Consider the following 20,698-nt stretch of genomic DNA (forward strand, 5'->3'; position numbering starts at 1 on the left):
GGTGGGAGGGCACGTCGTACTCCTTCTGGGGTCATTTGTCCACCTTTGGTCTCCATCCTGCACTCAGCTCTCACCTGTGGCTCCTAGAAGCTGTCAGCACATACCTGCCAAGTTCCTCTCTGAAAAATAAGGGACCGGACCGAAAGTAGCATACCGGAAGTAGCGCGGTGGCCATTTTGGAACTGGGCAGAGCATGCTCAGAAGTGACTTTTGATGCTGTTCTGCCCTGTTCCAAAATGGCCGCCGCACCAGAAGTCGTGCTGCAGCCATTTTGGAACTGGGCAGAGCAGCATCAAAAGTCGCTTCTGAGAATGCTCCGCCCAGTTCCAAAATGGCCGCCGCGCCAGAATAAACCGGGGGAAACAAAAAAATCCATTTTTTCGGCTGGGGACAGCTGGGAAAACGGGGGTTTCCCGGGGAAAACGGGAGACTTGGCAGCTATGTGTCAGCATGCGACAGCGGCCACATCCCAGGAACAGCTTCGACTGACCAGCTAAAACAGAGGGGGGTAGCTGATGGGTTAAGGACTTCCCCTGCATGCAAAGAAAGGCTCCAGCAGATTGAGTGGACAAGACAGTGCTGTGGGGTCAGTGGACTAGGGGGCTAGTCTAGTCTCCTAAGTGTTCCTGGTAAATTTGAGTATTAAAGCCTGGCGTCTGCTTCCCAAAGCTCAGGAAGCTTCTGCATAATGAGGGAAGCACAATGCTCCGTTGGGGTCCAAGAGCCCTCCTGCCACCTTCCCCCCGTCTTTAGGAAGAAGGCAGCAGGGCTCCAGTATCTTATCCTCCTTCCCAGGAAGCTTCTGCCTGGCTTAGGGAGGGAGGTGTGACGCTCACATAGGCAATCATCTCAATTATGGATCTTCTCAATTGGCACCCCCTTTGCTCGGCACCTTGTGAGGGGGAACCGCCTGCACTGCCCTGAATCTGGCACTGCTGGGAGGTTGGCTGTAACCAGTGCACTGCATGCTGTGCTAGCCTGCTGAAAATTGTCATTCACATTCCTTTGCCTTCCATTCTCGTGTTGCCCTCACCCTCTTCTTGCAGGCAGCTAGACTGAAGAGGCTACAGTTCCCTGCCCCCTGCTCTCCTAGGGCAGGGCAAGGGCTGCACCCCTGTGGGCTAATTCAAGGGGCTGCATGGGAGTGGTGGGTGGGACCAGGAGCAAAAGGGGCGGGGACAGAGGGAAAAGAGGGCGTGGCAACAGGTCTGATTCCTGCATTTGTACAGTACACTAAAGTCCAACTGCACACAAGCCATTCAGCCAAACAAGAAGCACCATCAAGTTCAGTGGCACATTCCAGCCCAGGAAACGCACTTGAAGAGGGTGCAGAGGTAAGCCAATAAGGGTTTGTGACGTGGGCAGAGTCCCAAGGGCCAAGTAAAGAGGCCTCAAGGGCCACATTCAGGCCCTAGCTGGATGTTCCCCATCCTTTTCCTACAGAGCCCAATACCTCTCTCCCTGCTTCAAAACTCAAGCTGGCAATGAACTTCAAGAAAAATATTTATTAATTCTAACCAGCAGCTCATCCTCCATATGCTGTAGCTAGTGAGGGAAAGAAAGCTGATGCAACTTGACAATACAGCTGATTGTTTCTGGTACTCAATTGGACGGGCTTCTCCTTCCTTTTCTCCTCCTGTGCTCATTTTCTTTTCATTGAGAGGGTAAAAATAATCTGAGGTCTTGCATTCTTTGCAAGAATGGGAATCAGCTCAGCTTGGAAGCTACGGAGCTGAGAAATAATACCCAGGGGGAGCTCTGTTATAATCCTTCTACTCTACATCAGGCTAAGGAAACTAAAGGAAGGGAGTACTGGGTTGCCCTCTGCCAAGATGGGAGTGGTTCCCTTTTTGCCCTACCTCCCAATGCTAGAGTCATTTGAAAGACCCAGGCAGCACATGTACCATACATTTAAAGTGCACTCACACAGAATCCCAGAAACTGTACTTGACCCATTGCAGAACCATAGTTCCCAGCACTCCCAGCGTGCCATGCTCCAGTGGGCCACCAGCCATGCCCCTGCCTGCTCTCCACCCCCGGTAGCGGAGCATTCAGCTTCGCCACGGTAAATGGCCACTTCCAATTGGCCGTGGACAAATGGCAGCTCTCAGAACCTACAGCCTATTTGCTGTCAGGCTTATGCCCTGCTGGTTAGGCTTAGTAAAGGTAAAGGTAAAGGGACCCCTGACCGTTAGGTCCAGTCGCGGACAACTCTGGGGTTGCGGCGCTCATCTCGCTTTACCGGCCGAGGGAGCCGGCGTACAGCTTCCAGCAGGGCAGTCTCGAGCAGGTCGCACGCCCTGGCGCTGAGGGACGGAGATTGCTCTGGCGCCCCCGGCCTCGCAGGGCGCAGCATGGTTTCCGCGGTGCACCGTGCCACCGGGGGTCTACCTAGAGCCGGCCCTGGCTTCCAGGTCATATGGCCAGCATGACAAAGCCGCTTTTGGCAAACCAGAGCAGCGCATGGAAATGCTGTTTACCTTCCCACCAGAGCGGTACCTATTTATCTACTTGTACTTTGACGTGCTTTCAAACTGCTAGGTTGGCAGGGGCAGGGACCGAGCAACAGGAGCTCACCCCGTTGCAGGGATTCGAACTGCTGACCTTCTGATCAGCAAGCCCTAGGCTCTGTGGTTTAACCCACAGCACCACCCATGTCTCTGTTAGGCTTAGTATTAGCTCCCATTCCTGTGTTAGCTGGGGCTAATGGGAACTGAAGTTCAAAACATCTGGAGGTTGCCAGGTTGCAGAAGGTTGGTCTAACACTAACCGGCAGCAGCTCTCCGGGATTTAGGCTGTGGTTTCTCCATTGGAAAGTGGAGACAGGGACTGTGTGCAAACCCTGTATTTAAAAGCACCCCCTCCACACACAAAGAATCCTGGGAGTTGTAGTTTGTGAAGAGTGCTAGGAATTTTGGCTCTGGGGGAGCCAAGGTAGGTCTATTAGTACTAGCTGTGTCTTCTTTCATGTCAGCAGGGCAAGATGGAAGAGAGGAGGTTGCTGCAGCTGCAGCAGGGAAAACAAATCACATTAGCATTTACCTTCGGATTCTGTTTTGATGCTCTGCATGGCTTTGTGCTCATCCCAAACCTAATGCATGTTCGTTTTCAAACCAGACCTCCAAAGCCAGCTTGCCAAATGGTGCCAGCCTACGCAACATAATTCATCATTGCAGAAGTGCTTTAAGATCCTTCAGTGAAAGTGCCCAGTGAAGTGTGCTTTAAAATGGTATTTCATTATAGCACAATGGGACTGCCCAGAAAACCCATGAGATTCTAACTGGAAAGCAAGGCTCCTTTCCCCTTCATTCCAGCGCCTGGTGTGCTGATGAAATGCGGGACATTTCAGGGTGGCTGAAATTTTCTGGAGATGCAAAAAGGACCTTATTTCAAAGACACAGGAGACAAGCGGGTTTCGTTGTTGTGCCTGCAGAGATATTTACGTTTTACAAAGCTACAGTTCCCAGTGTCCTTAAAACTACAGCTCCCAGGATTCTTGGTATGTATGCAGCCATAGACTGCAGCAGTGTCTGCTCTGGAAAGTTACCTGGACACTTTGGCAATATTTCCATCCCTTTTCCCGCCACTCCCTTCCTTTTCCCGATACTTTAGAGAGGGGTGGGAGATTGTTGCACACGCGGTCTAAGGGAATGCGCTGGTCCCAGCACTTTCCAGATGTGGCAAAACAAGCTCCGATGTGCAAGTATGAATTATGAACCTACAATGTTTCCTTCCCTGGCACAGTTTCCGCACCTTCTGACACCGCCTGCTTTTACAGCACACGCAGCAGAAAGAAAACACCCAAATCATAACATAGATAGTACAAAGGGAGCATTGAGGAACTTAAGGACAGTTCAAGCACAGGCCACAGCGTTTGTGCCAGATGGAGGAGTTACTGTATTGTGTGGCCTGCAGCCCTAATACCAACTAGTGCCACTGAACAGTTTTGCTACTGCAGGAATCTGCTCACAGGTGCATCTCTAATTCACACAGTACACCCCTCCTGCTGTCCAGTCGCAGGCAAGCATGGAGCTCAGAAGGCCTGTGAACTAGCAGGTGGTAATTCTGGAAGCTTCTGGCTGCAGAAGAGGGTTCCTCCTCATTGCCCTCCTCAGCATTGCCCCTACAGCTGTTATTAGGCCCCATCCACACCATAAATTGAAAGCACTATGATGCCACTTTAAAGAGCTGTAGCTCTCCTCCCAACCCAAGAATTCTGGGAGCTGTAGTTTGTTCACGGATGCCAAGAGTTGCTAGAATACCTTTATTCCCCTCCCAGAGCTGCAATTCCCAGAGAGGTTTAACAAGCAATCCCTCTTCGTAGGGAACAGTGTTTTGCATTGGACAATAAGGAGCTGTCATAACGTGCTTTGGGCACAGCCCACTGTGGAAAAGCAGCATATAAATAAACTCATCGTCTGAGAGCCGCTGAATGCACTGTATAAAATTCATAAGTAGAGGTACCACTGTACTTTTCTCGAGTTTTCTCTTTTCTTTTCCCAGTCACCATAGAATGCTGGCTTGACTGTTGGAGGGTGAGCAGGAATGAAATGGAGTACAGTGGTACCTCGGGTTACAGATGCTTAAGGTTACAGACGCTTCAGGTTACAGACTCCGCTCACCCAGAAATAGTACCTCGGGTTAAGAACTTTGCTTCATAATGAGAACAGAAATCGTGTAGCGGCGGTGCGGCGGCAGCGGGAGACCCCATTAGCTAAAGTCAGGCATCCCCAAACTGCGGCCCTCCAGATGTTTTGGCCTACAACTCCCATGATTCCTAGATAACAGGACCAGTGGTCAGGGAAGATGGGAATTGTAGTCCAAAACATCTGGAGGGCTGAAGTTTGGGGATGCCTGGCTAAAGTGGTACCTCAGGCTAAGAACAGTTTCAGGTTAAGAACGGACTTCCAGAACGAATTAAGTTCTTAACCTGAGGTACCACTGTATCCTGAAAAGGGGGGGGGGAAGCTGACTGGCTGGTATCCTGAACAGCAGCACTCCACACTGCAGCATTCTGTTGAGTGTCCTCTCTAGTTTCTTTTTTTTTAAAAAAAAAAAAAAAGCTTGTGTGTTTTTTCCCACTGATCTGACTCTGATCTCTAGCCTAGCTATGGAGGAAATGCCTTCACCGACAACTTTCCCCGGGGGTTTCTTTAACTTTTATTTCTGACTGCAGTGGTACCTTCCCTTCTCTCCATTTTCCTGCATTTTTGTTTGTTTTTAAAGTCAGGGGGAGCTGCCAACAGTGTGTAATGTCTTTTCTTGTCAAGCAAGGTCACCAAGACATTTTGAAAAATGGGCACGATGCCACACTTACCCTTATGAGTCAGCTGTCACTGGGACAGACAATCCCAAGTGAGACTGTCAGCGCTGCAGTAGGACACCGAGTGAAGGAAAAGGTACAATAAACATTTCTGCCAGTGCTTGATGTTACTTCAGAAAATTGCAGTATCCAACAGCCTGTGTGGTATTTCATTGCAAGTGTTTGCATTCACATGCTAGTAGGGGTCATAGTTCAAAATATCTGGAGGGCACCGGATTGGGGAAGGGTGATAATAGAATAAGGGAAGAAAGGAGCACTCTGCAGTAACAGGAATTAACTCACAGCCTAATGGCAGCAATTATGAGCAGCAATAATGGGATGTACTGTAATGTGGGCTGTACGTTACATACTCCATACAAAATGCCTTGGAACATCTTGGATAGAAAACTTTTCTGTGCATGGAAATTTGAAGTAGCCATAATGATGGGTCTGATTCTGCACACATGACTTAAAATCTTAACACGAGACTCCGTCCCAAACCATTCTCTCTTTAATGGGGAAGAGGTGTGGGCTTTCTGTACTGTATCACAAAGCAGCCACTCATGAACCACTGCATTAAAGCTGAAACTAGCTCTCATGCCTGTATTGATTTCAGTTTCAACATCGTTTTAAGTCCACTCCCGACCCCAAATGCAATTTAATATTGTCAATTGAAAGAAACCGCTGGGCTAAATGATCCAGCAGGACTCTTCCTGCTTTTAGGTTCTTGTTTTTCCTCTTATTAACCCCCCTCCCCCGCCTTGCTCCTTGACTCCCAGACCTTCGCCTTCGCCTCTGCCTTGCTCATTGACCCTGCAACTGCGTGCTGCTGGACCCTCAGCCCTGCACCTGTTCCTGCTTCTACACCACCATCTTGCCTCTGGTCCTGACGCCCGCCGACCGGACCGTGACACTGTGGCTACTTCAAGCCAATGGATTCTTGTCCAAGCAGCTCAAGAACTGTTTAGTGCAGCTTGTCAGACACTTGGCTCGGTCCAAAGCCCTTCCTATTCCAAATCAGATACTTCAGGTGATTTTTCTGAAGAATAGAAACTGAGAATAGAAATCAAATGCCCATAAAGGGCAGGTATTAAATACAAACTCACAAAGACAGTGCAACACAGAAAATGTGCAGAAAACTACCATATGCTTTATGGTAGGAACTCATTATTGCTCCAACATTGATTTTGTATTTTAAAACAAGGAGAAACAAAATCAGAGTTAAAACACTACATCCTGGAGTATTTTTCTGAATTGTATTGTTCAGTCTGCAGGCAAAGGGTTAGAACCGATCCTGTTTGGTCATATGGACCAGACCTTTTATCAAGAGACAAAACAGGAAGTGACAGAAGTTCTGTTGACAAGCAGAATCTATTTTCACAGAATTGCATGGATTAGAACCCATGGATTTTATACTAAAAAACAACCAATTACAGATAGCAAGCAGTCTGTCACACAGGGATAGGGAGCCTGTGGCCCTCCAAATCTTGGTGAACTATAACTCCCATCATCCTTGATCATTGGCAATGCATGCTGGGACTGATGGGAACTTGGGAGTCTAACAAGGTCTTGGAAGCCACCTGCTTTCTATGTCCAGTCTATTCCTCAAGTTTCCTTCCCATACCCAGATTTCAGGGAGACCTCTGAAACAACAATTATAGGTCTGCTACTTTGATTTTTTCTGTTCAACTATTTTGTTCTGAATAAACCTCTTTTGGTGAAAATTTAGTCTTTGTTCTTCTTCTTGTTGTTGTTGTTGTTGTTTAGTCGTGTCTGACTCTTCGTGACCCCATGGACCAGAGCACGCCAGGCACTCCTGTCTTAGCTGTTCTACTCAGCTGCAATTATTTTCTTAAAATTTCTGTCATCTCATTTAACACCATTTTCCAAATAACGCAACGTTAAGGGTTTTCTGTGTCCCATAAACACACACTTGAAGTTATCCTGCTTTCATCTGCAATCTTATGCAAAAAATTTACTTTCTACAATGCATTAATTCCATATGAACATTGCAGTACTTGGCACTTCGATACTAGTTGATAAAAGGAATCCAGTGTTTATAATTTTCATTCCTTCCCATGCATTTGTTTCCCCAAAGTGAAAAGCTAAGGATTACAGCCTTATACCAGAACATCAATCTGATTCTTGGATACAGAATGAGCTAAAGTGCTCCCCCTTGTGGGAGCAAAGCAGCCAGCGGCACCCCAAACTTCAAGAAGATATTTGAACTAGCCAACTATGGGAGTACATTAGAAGCAAGAAGTCTTTTTGTGGGTCAGATTTTCAGTTTCATCATTATCAAGCCTGCAGTACTAGAGATTCCGATTTCCTTTTTATTGTGAGGGGCACAAAGGGGTGAAGCATGTCTACTTCTAGTAGGGACAATGGTAATTCACACAGCATAGCCTTATTATCTGCTTAAATATTGTAGACAGAAGAAAAACACACAATCACAGCTTTAACTAAAAAAAAAAAACACCACCACCAAATTTATCCCAGGTATTCGGGGCTTTATTTTTCACAGGCGAGTAACCAAAAGCCGAGTTGAAACCAGATTCCATGTGTTCATTAGATACTGTCTTTTTATACATAACAGTGCTCCACCCAGGTTTAATACTGGCAGCTAGCAATAGATTTACTTTGGGTGGGTAACTTTTCTGTACTCTTGGCCTCGAGTGGTGTGTGTATATATGTATAAGCTTCTTCGCATCAGAGCTTTTTTGCAAATGCTATAAACCGGTTGCCACTGTTTGGGCTGTGCCACAGGAGGTTAGGGCTCCCCCATCATTGACTGATAATACAGCAGAGTCTCCAGCAGAACCAGGTCAACCTCTCTCTCTTTTCCAATAAGCACACAGTAAATGATTAATTTAAAAACAGCCACCACAAACTGGAGTGTACACAACTGGTGTGTGTGTGTGTGTGTGTGTGTGTGTGTGTGTGTGTGTGAACAGTGGGATGAGGGGGACATGAAGAAGGCAGAAAGCAAGTTTAAAAGCATATAAATGGGAGCAAATACATTCCTTCCAGAATTCCCAACTCAAGGGTGAGAGTGCTACAGCTCTGGTGTAGAGTTCAGTGGTTATGGGGCAAAACATTCGAGTCTGACCACATCGCATATTGGGACCTGATCAAAACCCGCTTTTTTTCTAGTGGTCCGGGTTCCATTTCCATAGAAAGCACAGAGCACACACATCACTCTGAACTGAGTGTGTACGTGCCACTTTGAGATAGGATAAGCGATGGCTCTACAGAAAATGCCGCATTTCACACAATACTTGAAGACTTTTACATAACCGATATTTATCAATAGGGAAACAACATTCGTATAGGGTGCTTTCCTTTCTATGGGCATTAAAGACTGTCCACCTTCCGAGTTCACTCATGGAAGGCATTTTTAAATTCCTCCATGGAAAAAAGTACAGAGCCCAGGATTCAAAGTGCGCATCTAAAGTACATCTGTGTGCACACAGATTTATGTTTATGATGTTGGCTTCCCCTTCCAGCAGCAGTGCAGCCTCCACAGGATGCTACTTCACATGGTCCCTGGATCTTTCGGAGCAGCATTTTGGGAAGGGGGGGGGGTGCTAAGTGTGTGTCAGGGAGTTACTGCTGGAAGAGGGAGGCTGAAAAGCCCCAATGAACACAAGGTGCATTGTTTTCCAGCCACAGTAAAATATTAACACAGCTTCTGATTCTGCACTCTTATCTATGGATATAATTAACTGTGCATGTGAGCACTAGTTTCAGCTGACAAACATGGCTTTTGGCAGCACTGGATTATAACTAGGGCCACATCTCTACCAGTGTGAGTGGGAATTTTATTACTGACTCCAGCAGTCATATTTCTATGTGTTGCAGGCTCTGAAAAACAGGAAAGGCTCTTTGGGAGAATGGGCATTATTAACACTAAACTGAAGAGTGTGAAATGTTCATTCAGAACAGCCTTAACATTTTCTGACTTTGGTCTTGAATAAATAGAAAAACACACACATACACATTGGTCTCTCTTGAGTAACTGACTCTAAAGGGATTAAGACAGAAAACTAAGTGACCTTGAGCATCAACCAAAACAAAAACAAAAAACCAACCCATTTGGAAATTATGCAGCATGCTAAGAATACACGGATGTAAAAGTACACATATTTCAAAATATGATCCAGAAAACAACATTTGTCAACGGGGAAAGTTCCAGACATGTATATTTTCCCCAGGCTGGTAACATTTAGCACAGTTGCAGCAAATAGGATATAGCAGCTTTTGATGCAAGAGTTTGCACATTCATGATTGAAAAGAAAAACAGAGCTTTCCATGGATTAGCAGCTGCATACTGAACGCATTCAAAAAGCTGATCCTTTGTGGCACATAAGAAGTCATGGATTATGGTGGTCTTTTTTCTATTTACAGTCACTTTGCTTGTACGCTGAAGTTCTTTACAATGCTTCATATCTTGCAGTGCGTATCCCATGACATTATCACAGCAAGCAGCTCTTCCCAGCTGAAGCGTGATGGAAAGGATGTGGGTTCTCACTTAACCGGTCACCTTAGCCATGTCTTTTGGAGTAAGCAGCCCCACAACTTGATTGGCACACGCAAATAAAGACCAACTAAACACAGAAAGCAGAATCTTATGCAAAACTGGCTTAATCCCAACAGCTTTAAGATTTGGGGGTTCAATACTTCATTATGATGATTATTTCATTTCTCGGGAATGATGCTGTGAAACCAATTTTCCAATGGGTGGGGGAATTAAAAAAAAAAACACCAGGGAACAAAAATTGCTGAAGCATTCTGTAAAACTGTCCCCTGGAAGAAGAGGACTTAGTTTGTATTAAATGTGGGGTTTTTTTTAAATGTTACACCACAATAATACAAGGAACATTGTATCATCCATGGGTAAGCTGCTGTGTTAGGCCAGGCAGAGATTTGCAAAGCTTTAAGTATGAATTTTGGTTTATAATTTGGATCATTTTGCTGCTGTTGGGAGCTTAGGCCTTTCAAGAGAAAAGAACAGTGTAGCTGCAGTGATAATAAACATACAGGAAACAGTGGAGATGTTAGAAAATAAACTATGTATATATATGCGCCAATGGCTCTGGGCCTGTCTTCCTGCCCATAAGGGCTGACACAGCCCTGATTGTGTAACAGACTGTCATGAACACAATGAACCTTTAGCAGGGTTACAAAATTATAAAAATGACCTGAACAAAAATCATGAACGTACTTTCTAATACTTAGCGCCCTGCTGACTGAAATATGGAACTGTTGATTTTCCCGGGGGGGGGGGGGGATCTAACAGCACAGAAAAGCTTAGGTGTCAGAATGAGAACAAAGGCAGAGCATCTTTTAGTCAAAAAGGTTCTGTTGGAAACAAACAAGAATGTAAAAAGCCCACAACTGAAAAACGAACAAAAAACAACAACTGGTTGCCAGTTAACTTGGAGTTATCGTCCTCAATTAAAGAAAGGCCTTCAGAAGGCATCCACACACTACTTGAACAAAGACTATCACAGGAACCCTTCAGGAACAAGCAACTATTTTGCCTTTAAACATATTACTACAGTTTTGAGTGTCGAGTGCAGAAGATTTGAGCCAATGGATGGCAAGTGACGGCAGCGAATGATTTGCGATACACAGGTGAGCTCCATGTTAACAAGGTCCAAGGACTCTGGTTGCTGAAGATGTTGTCCCCGTCTCCTCCGCCTATTCTCTTGTCGACCTTCAAGCAGGGATTTCAGAACCAGGCCCAGTTTTGCTTCTTTGCTCTCAGAGGCACACTTCTGGAACAAATCTAGAAACTGATTCTCTCTCTTTCTCCTTCTCTCTTGTCTGCCTCTCTATCTCTTGCCAATTCCATTGGTTACTTTTGTTTTTGAATGGCGATTCCTCCTCCTAGATGAATGGCTCTCGCTGTTGCTTGAGTGTTTGGGCGGACTGTCTTCCATTCCTAACAAGCAAGTCACACACGTACACACACACACACACACACACACACAGGTGAGATGTGGTTATTTTAAAGAGCATCTTTTCTTACCGGCAAATGTAAATCTCTGGATTTATTAACGCATACTAAGACATTTTAGTTGAAACCGGTATGCCATCTAGTGGCTTAACTCCCAAATTATATTCCCCCAATTATATCACCTGTTAAGAAAACTGTTTACCTACAGTGTAACATAGCTGTCTCAACTCTTTCTTCAGTCTTGATATTAAGCTAGCTAGCAAGTGGAAACACTAGGTGCTGGAGCAGGACTCTGGGGCAGAATAACTCTATAGACCAGTGTTTCCCAAACTTGGGTATCCCGCTTTTTTTGGACTTCAATTCCCATTTTCCCTGCCCACTGGTCTTGCTAGCTAGGGATGATGGGAGTTGTAGTCCAAAAACAGGTGGAGACCCAAGCTTGGGAAACAACGACCTATAGGTTTGCAAGGCAGAAGCTGTGGGTGAGATCCTGGTCCCCACACTCTGCTTCCCAAACCCTGTGAAAATCTAGTGGGTGTGCATCAAGAGTGAGGGGTAGGAGATGAGAGCAGGGCACAACTGTAGGCAGATGGGACACTGCTGTTGGTGGGATGGGGAAGAGATAAAGAGAAAGGCTGAGAAGAAAGAAAGCAGAACAAACTCTTTACTCAGCCAACCCCCAGGAACTGCAGCGAGCTTCTTTGCAGAGGCATCAAGCAGTAGAATTTTAGCTGTGTGATTCCACATTTAGCTGTGTGATTCCACCAAATAACAGGACACATTTATCATGCAGTTGAGCGTGCCTACCTGGACACCTGCATGGAGAAGTCTGGTCGCCATGAGAACACGGTTGCTTTGGCCACTTCTCTTGGGTGAGAAGCAGCTGCATGGATGTCAGATCAGGACAGGGATGGGAATCAGCTGGGACCTCTTTCTCAACACGTGGCAGCGCTCAACCCGTGTGCTTTTTTTTTTTTTGGTCACCCTGCAGTGCGTAGCATAAGGAGGTGGCTAGGTTTGAAGGCGAGACTTTCTCCTTGGGCTGCCAAACCCCAGGTTCCAAATTTAGAAGCTTTAACATTTAGAAGCTTTGGGAGGAATTCAACGCAGAGCTAAAATTTCTCCAGCGGCATGGGAATTTCTGCTTGCCCGGTGGTGCAATTTCCCCTCTCCTCGCTGCACACTGTTCTGGAGATTCTTCTGACAGCCCCAAAGCCAATTTTTGGGAGGGGAAGGGGAGCCCCACTACACCAGCAGAATTCCTTGAGCACGCTTCTGTTAAGTGGGGGGGGGGGTCCGTTAGTTTAATCCAGGCATCCCCAAATTTCGGCCCTCCAGATGTTTTGGACTACAATTCCCATCTTCCCTGACCACTGGTCCTGTTAGCTAGGGATCATGGGAGTTGTAGGCCAAAACATCTGGAGGGCCGCAGTTTGGGGACGCCTGGTTTAATCCAACCCTTTATTAAGATTAAATAAACCACAAAGAATGGCAAAGGAAAACAAGGAAGGAGTAGATGGTGGCATTAATGGACAGAAACGTGTAGAAGATAAAACAACACAATTTAACACAGATTATGCCGGGAAAATTAGGGAACAAGGGAAAGGAACACTGGAGCCAAAAGTGGGAAAGGAAATAAACTCCCCAACAACAACAAAAACTTATCCCCAACATCCAGGCAGCATGTTTAATATACCTTGGATGGGGTGTCAGAACAGTATTTGGAGCAAGAATACATTTTTTTAAAATGGGAGGGCGGAGAGAGAGAGAGAGAGAGAGAGAGAGAGAGAGAGAGAGAGAGAGAGAGAGAGAGAAGGAAAATGATTCTGTGGTCCCTAAGCATGTTCAGCCCACACTGGGCTGCTTATTGGAGGGCTCCTCCTCTTTAGAGTTTCCTCACACCTCAAAAATATTTCTTGAACTTTTGCAAACTTTGTGGTTCCCCCAAATCTGCCCCCTTTGTGTGGGTGGTGCTACGTGAGCTGCGATTCAGAGAACTGAGATGCCCGTTAGCATATACGATTCAGTTTTAGACTATTTTAATTCGATCCCCTTAACAACTAAACACAAGAAAGAAAACATGCTGGTATGTTTCAAAAACCTAAATAAAATATACAAATGATCGTCATTTATTAATTTATAAAACCACTTGCCAAAATGGAATAGGCCACTAAAGCTGAAAAATATAAAGAAAAAAAAATGTTTTCAGCACTGTAATATTTTGTAAGAAAAGTTTATTTTGTTTAGAATTTTTATAGATTTCAAGGAAGTTTCTAAAAGATGGGGGAAAGGAATTGCCTGGAAATTGAATTAAGGGATCATATTACAGAAAAAAATGTGTTTTCATATAACGTAGAAGAAACACGTGTATAGAAAAAAGATTACATAGAGCTTTAAAAAGTATGTTGAAAATCAGAAGGAAAAATCTGTGTTAATAAATGTTCTCTCTCTATATGTATATAGAAACAAGTGTTTCACTTACAATAAAATTTCAATTTGTGACAAAGAACAACTGCTATATAAAGTGTGGGCTATTAAAATGCTCAACAGCAATTTTGTTTCATCCCCCCACTCCATATTGATGTAAGGACGGAGGGGCCTAGATCCAAGGAACCAGACAAATGTATCTGCATGCCAAAGAGGGCTTGAACTTGGGTTTCACAAATGGCAGCCCTACCCTGTAGCATCCCAACTCACAAAATGGGATGGGGACGCATTTCTTCAAAGAAGAAAGTCAAACTTCCAATGGGCATGAACGTTAGAGCATCTGAAATAGCTCCTTCAATCCCAGCCAATTTCACTATACAGCTGGGATGGGGATCATGTGGGCCTCAGAGGACTACAACTTTCATTGTCCCTCACCGTGGACCACGGTGGCTGGAGCCGTCCAACAAGAAGTGGAGTGCCACAGGTACTCCATCCCTCCGATTCAGAAGAGAGTGCAAGCCTCAATGCATAAGCAGGCATGAAGAGATCAATGAAGACCCAAGCCAAGTGTGATGTTCCCTTTGTTCGTCTCTTCTCTTTCGAGCCACCGTTTCCAGCGTGAATTATTTTTAATGTTAAACACAAGGCCACTGTTCACGATCCTTTACCTGCGTGTCTTTGAGGTGGCTTATAAGTGCCGGCGTTAGTACAGTGGTGCCTCGCTAGACGAATTTAATTCGTTCCACGGGTCTTTTCTTATAACGAAAAATTCGTCTAGCGAATCGCGGTTTCCCATAGGAATGCATTGGATTTTTTTGATTTTTATTTGCCCAATGCATTCCTATGGGAAACCGCGATTCGCTAGACGAATTTTTTGTAAAACGCATTCGTCTAGCAAGGCAGCCTCCACTAGAAAAATCCTTCCGTTAAGCGAAAATTTCGTTAAGCAGGGCATTCGTTAAGCGAGGCACCACTGTATAAGGGCGCAAACCCTCAGAGCATCTCTGGCGCGTGACCCCTTCCCCGCCGCCACACTCATCGGTGGCGCCATGGTGATGATGCCTGTCCTTGCTGTGGTGAGGCTCCTGGGGACCTTGTAGGCTGGAAATGCCACCTACTTACCCTAGAACCAGGGAGAATGCTACAAAAAGCACTGAGTGCCCCAGAATCTTCAGTGCCCTAGAACTAAAGTGCCCTGGAATCTTAAGGCTGACACTAGACCTATGAAGCCCAGTTGCTGCTTCACACCACTTGGGGTGCCCATTTTTCTAGGCATCGTCTTTATTGTGTACTGGCATGCTGCTGAAAAGTGGTCTATGAAACCAAATAAATAAATAAAAGGGCCAATAAAAAAGCAACTTGGGAATTCAGCCAAGAAAGCTGCTGAAAAGGAAACAACTAGGGTGGGTAAGGGAGGGAGATGTTTGTATATCTATGTGTGTGTGTGTGTGTGAGAGAGAGAGAGAGAGAGAGAGAGAGAGAGAGAGAGAGAGAGAGAGAGAGAGAGAGAGAGAGAGAGAGAGAGAGAGGACACCCACACCCATATATCTCCAATGACTATTTGGCTGGGACAGAATGTACCATACAAACCACCAGTACCTCTAGTAAACTTAGAGTTAAGCCAGGAAGCATCTGGGATGTAGGAGCTGTCTTCACTTTCTGACAGCGTCTGTGGAGACAAAGAGGGATCATCGTGGGGCTTCCGCCTTTGCAATTATCTATGCTTATTGCCTCCAAACTCTATTAAATGTGCTTTATGCAGAGTCAAACACTATACACAGGGCATTTCCCTCTTGCCTTCTTTCTAACGTACACACTGGGCTATACAGGTCTAACAGCTAGGAGGGGAGAGAGAAAGGTCCACTGCACTTTGTTATGTAACCCAAACCTCCTTCCGGTGCTTGGCATTCCCATCTGCCCTTCCGCCCAGGTGCAATGACAATTTTAAAAAACTGCTTTTCCAGCTGTAAGACTGCAATGATAGGGATGGCTACACAGCAGGGAGTTAGTTGGGTCTGACTTCTGCTTAAGCAATGCAAGTCTTCCTGCAAAGAGTGGGCTTGTTAAATTTATGCATGAAGAAATGCCATGTTCCCCCCCCCCATCTACATGGTGCTCAATACCATGTCAGCAGGGATATGATAGAAGGGATAATTTCCATCCATTTTGGCAACAGAGCATCCACATCTATGTGGCGTAGGATTTATTGAGGTGCACGAAATCGTGTGGCAAGAGCACCTGTTTAGTGAGGAGGGAAGGTGTTGCAAGATCAAGTTACTATTCTTTGGGAACGTAATAAGACTGGCTAGATCTACAATTCAGAGCTCAAGAACCCTGCTGCATCACGCCAAAAGGACCACTGAGTTCAGAATCCTGAGTCCACTGGATCAAAAGCCTTTCAGTCTGCAGAAGGCAAAATCCGGACCCAACCCGTTAGAAATAACCAAAATCAATGCTCTTATAATAAAATGCCTTTTTTGGTCATTTCTCCTCTATATCAAAGAGCGGACCTTAGAATCTTGACACCTTACCCTCCCCAAGCTTCGGCAAAATAGACTTTTAACATGATGGCTTCCACACCAGCAGCTTTCAAAATGTGCCTTGTGCCCAGTTAAGCATTACCTTTTCTCGCTGTCCGTAGTGGTCTGCATACCAAACCATTCCATATAAACAGAGGAAAGTAGTAACGGCCTACAACATTGGGGGAAAGGAATGAAAAGGAGGAAGAAGAGTCAAAACCTACCAGCTTCTACATTAATTCCTTTATTATTTCAGGGCACCACACCCCATTTTCAACAGGTTGACTCAGGATGACTTACAATGCATCGCTGGCCCATGGAGGTGAACAATGTTGATGAACACTGAGCCTCTCTTCCTAGTGTATACATAGTACCTATTTACACCGTACTACAAATGTTTTTATTTTACACTACCACTATGAACAGGGAGGGCTATCACCCCATTAAAAAAACCAAACCGAAGCACAACTATGTATATGAATTTTAGGACTGAATTCTACACAGGAGGCCTGCTGCTTAAGAGGCTCTAGCAAATGTTAGGAATCTCTGGCCTGTGAGGTATACTCTAATCTGTGAATGCTTCTTTCCTTGTCTGGATGGAGGATAGAGAGGATAGAGGTTACTGGGTAATGGTAAAATTCACATCGAATGCTCTGTCCATTTTTCCTCTGGCCCCACACACCATTGGCATGTGGTCCCCGAAAGGCTGCCCAGAAGAGTGTGAGAAAAGTCCATCGCTGGCTACAGAATTTGGCAGAAGCTTCACCATGTCAGCAGAGCACCAGATATGCCACAGCCGGGATAGATTTCTTGGTGGAGGAATCCGCCACTTCAATTATTATTTTTAAGCAATTTGTCTAGGTTAAACATTGCAGCCCTGGTCACAAAATTGTGTCAATGGGTAGATTCCGGCTTACATTTAGCCAATGGCCAAAGAGACATGGCAACTAACATGGTTGTTGTACCAAAGAGACCTAAGGAGCAAAGCATTGTTCAAAATAAAGAGCCACTTACCACACAAAGGAGCCAAAACACGACATATAATATCTGTGTTTTGGAGAAGAGGTCTTGACCAAATTTGATGCACACAATAGCTTCCAGGAAACCAATAACTCTGAGGGAATGGCAAAAGTACAGACTGGTTTTAATTTAAGAGCATGCTTTAATATCTTCATTGGGGGGGTGGGGGTGTTTGCATGATTTTGTGAGCTGGTTTATAAATTGCTCTCATGTTATTGGGCCGGGGGGGGGGGGAATAACCTTAGAGGCCCATCCATAAAACAGCTCCCTTTTGAAAGCCTTTAAAATAAATCCTCTACCTTGGGTCAGCCTCCGTCCCCCTTTAACAAAAACTCCTTCCATTTTTTTGTTACAACTTTGCTCCGCTTAATAAACAACCCCTTTGAGCATTTTTATATCTTAGTCAGAGAGCTGCTTTGTAATGCAAACAATATACATGGGCTAGAATGGTAATTTGCATTATAAATGCCTCCATTTCTGTATTATCAGCAGGCGAATGGCAACATAAATAGTATGTTGTGAATGTGTGAACATGCCATGAGAAGAAGAGACTAGCTTCTGTTAGTCAATAAAAGTGGTATCTGGTGGCATCACAGTTCAATAGTAGATCACATGCTATGCATGCAGGGAGTCCTGGGTTTAATTCCTAGTATCCCCCATTATAATGGGGGACACAGGTGGTGCTGTGGGTTAAACCACTGAGCCTAGGGCTTGCCAATCAGAAGCTCGGCGGTTCAAATCCCCGTGATGGGGTGAGCTCCCGTTGCTTGGTCCCAGCTCCTGCCAACCTAGCAGTTCGAAAGCACGTCTAAGTGCAAGTAAATAAATAGGTACCGCTCCAAGTGGGAAGGTAAACAGCGTTTCCATGCACTACTCTGGTTTGCCAGAAGCGGCTTTGTCATGCTGGCCACATGACCTGGGAGCTGTACGCCGGCTCCCTCGGCCAATAACGCGAGATGAGCGTGCAACCCCAGAGTCGGTCACAACTGGACCTAATGGTCAGTGGTCCCTTTACCTTTACCTTTTATCCCCCATTATAATAGGGATGGAGAACCTATGGCTACAGTTAGCATGGCCAATGGTTGGGGTGACGGGAGAACTCCGGGTATAGGGCAGTATATAAATTCAATAAATAAACAAGTAAACACTTCAACAACTTCTGGAGGACCACAGATTCCCTAACCCTGTTTTAATTTTCGTAAAGAATGAACAAGTCTCTAATTCTCATGTTTATGATGATTTCAAAAGCCAGAGGGGTAGCTGAATAAAGTTTCTAGCGATGGAGGTCTTGCACAGATCCTTGCTTCTCTCTGCGATGATCTAGTACAAGTGGCAGGATAAAATTATGCAAAACAGGAGAAATTTGCATGATTTATATGGGTTTCAAAATCCATGTTTTCTTAATGAAGAATTTAAATTATGGAATTTCATTTCTTTCTTTCTCTCTCTTTCCTTTTTAAGCATACTGTGGGCACACATGCATACCAGCCATTATTTCTCTTAGAGCTTCCTTTTTTTCTTCCTTGTGTATTTTACAAGGATTTCACTGGATGAGCAAGTTCATTTAACTTACGATTTAAGATTACGCTTAAGGAAGGGAGCCTAATCCTTCTGGCAAGGCACTAAGCAGCTTTCGCCAGATAGATGAAAATTCAGTTTACCACATTAAAAAAAAACAACCCAGTGAGATACCAGTAACTTGTCTGTTACATTAACTGTCTCTGATTATATTTATTTGTGTCTTGAGCTCCCTGAAGCAAGAGACGATCTGAACTGATGCAGGATTAAAATCCAACTCCCTGCCCTTGCTTTGTAACAGAGAGCATCAGGCAATCAAAGAGCTCTAGTCCCATTTACTTCTACTAAGCATTGCGCAAGTATTTACGGGTGCATCTTACTTGTGTATCTTTATGTTTTTGTAAATTCAAAAACCATTATTTAGAAATAAGACAGACCTCTTAATTCAGACCTTTCTCATATTCTCTTTCCTCTTGTCTGGTTTTTTTTTTTTAAAAAAAAAAACATTTGCCAATTGCTTTCATTCCCTCCCCTCCCCTTGCTGTCTTCCTTACACCACTGCCAAAATTTAGACCTTTGGGGTAGGGATCTGTCCCATTCCCACCAACCTTCTGTTAACATATTAAGGGGCACACACAGTGAAGGTATTAAAATAAAAAAGAAACGGGTGGAAGAGAGAAATCAGAGGGAGGAACAATGGGGGCAGAGGGATGCAGGCAGACGCTTAGGGATGCTGTAGAGCCAGGGAACCGACCGCTGAGGGAGGAAGCTGAAAGGGCATCACTCCTTCCGGCGCCAGAAGTAAGGAGAGCGCCGCAACGCAGGTCAAGGGGGCGGAGTTTTGGGGTGCCCAGACTACTTTGCTGGCGTAGGGACAGACGTACGCCATTGCCGAATTCTGATTCGGGATGAGAGGTCATGTTTTAAGCTGTCTCTACACTGTAAATAAATAGCACAATAAACGTCTTTGAAGACAAACTGGACTCCGGCTGAGTTACTCCAGAGGAGCCACGACGACCCTCTGACACCCACCCTCAGAGAAAGCACAAATCAGCCTTTAAGAGACCAATAAAGACTTTTCTGTTCCATTCAGAGTTTGGATGATTTATTTTTGTGCTGTGTTTTAATAACTGTTTTATCTGCTGCTCTGATTTTGGCTTTGTTTCTTTCATGTGATTTTAGTAACATGGTTTTAGTATACCGTTATTATGTTGGGCTGCGTTGGAAATGAAACGACCCTAAAAAGGTGGCCTACCCTTTCCTGTTTAATTTTAATGCCAGTGGTGTTGTTCAACAAATAGTACATAGGAAAGCAGGCTTCTTCTTCTTCTTTGCCAAAAGTGGAGCAAAATTACGAATGAGACTTGGAGGATGGATCTGGCATGAAGTAAGTGATGACATGGGAATGTTCCTAAGCATGGCCAAGTCAACTGATTAAATTAGCCTGTTTAATTTTGCCAGGGGCATAAAGCAGCAGTTTAGAAGTCCCTCAGGGCCTATTAGCTCAGCGTGACCTTCTCCACAAGGGCAGACTATGCTGATCTGAACACTGCTATTTTTGTAACCTCATGAGCTGGAAAACTTCCTTTGAAAGCCTTGGATTTCTACACCAATTTGTTTCCCTTTCTCTTATGTTGTGTGCAGGAGAGAAAACAATCGGTTCCAGAGGATCACAGAAAGCTGGAAATAGCCTGGGGGTCATCTAGTTCATACCAAACCAGATTTCTTCACACGCCAATATGCTCTGCCCCATTTCCCCCCCCCCCCAAGAATTCATGTGACAGAGTGCCACAAACAGAACCAACCGAGACTGTGTGCACACTGTCCATTTAAGGTACATTTAAAGCACAGGACTTCCCCCAAAGAATTCTGGGAAATGTAGTTTCTTAAGGGTGCTGGTTCTGTAGTTTCTTAATTGATGCTTTTGAATTATGGTGCTGGAGGAGACTC

At 45.0% G+C, this 20,698-nt stretch overlaps 1 protein-coding gene across 1 annotated transcript in view; it reads right to left on the reverse strand.

The window, feature by feature from the left end:
- Window positions 1-7,791: 7,791 nt before the first annotated feature.
- Window positions 7,792-20,698, reverse strand: part of PTDSS1 (phosphatidylserine synthase 1) — a 38,849-nt gene continuing 25,942 nt past the window's right edge. Inside the window, exons 10-13 of the mRNA XM_035124756.2 lie at window positions 17,225-17,324; window positions 16,314-16,382; window positions 15,291-15,360; window positions 7,792-11,249 (exon numbers count right to left, since the gene is read on the reverse strand). Coding sequence (XP_034980647.1) covers window positions 11,140-11,249; window positions 15,291-15,360; window positions 16,314-16,382; window positions 17,225-17,324 — 349 coding nt within the window. The 3' untranslated portion in view covers window positions 7,792-11,139. The remainder of the gene's footprint in view (window positions 11,250-15,290; window positions 15,361-16,313; window positions 16,383-17,224; window positions 17,325-20,698) is intronic.

This window comes from Zootoca vivipara, chromosome 8, assembly GCF_963506605.1.
Source record: "Zootoca vivipara chromosome 8, rZooViv1.1, whole genome shotgun sequence".
In the NCBI taxonomy this organism is placed as follows: domain Eukaryota; kingdom Metazoa; phylum Chordata; class Lepidosauria; order Squamata; family Lacertidae; genus Zootoca; species Zootoca vivipara.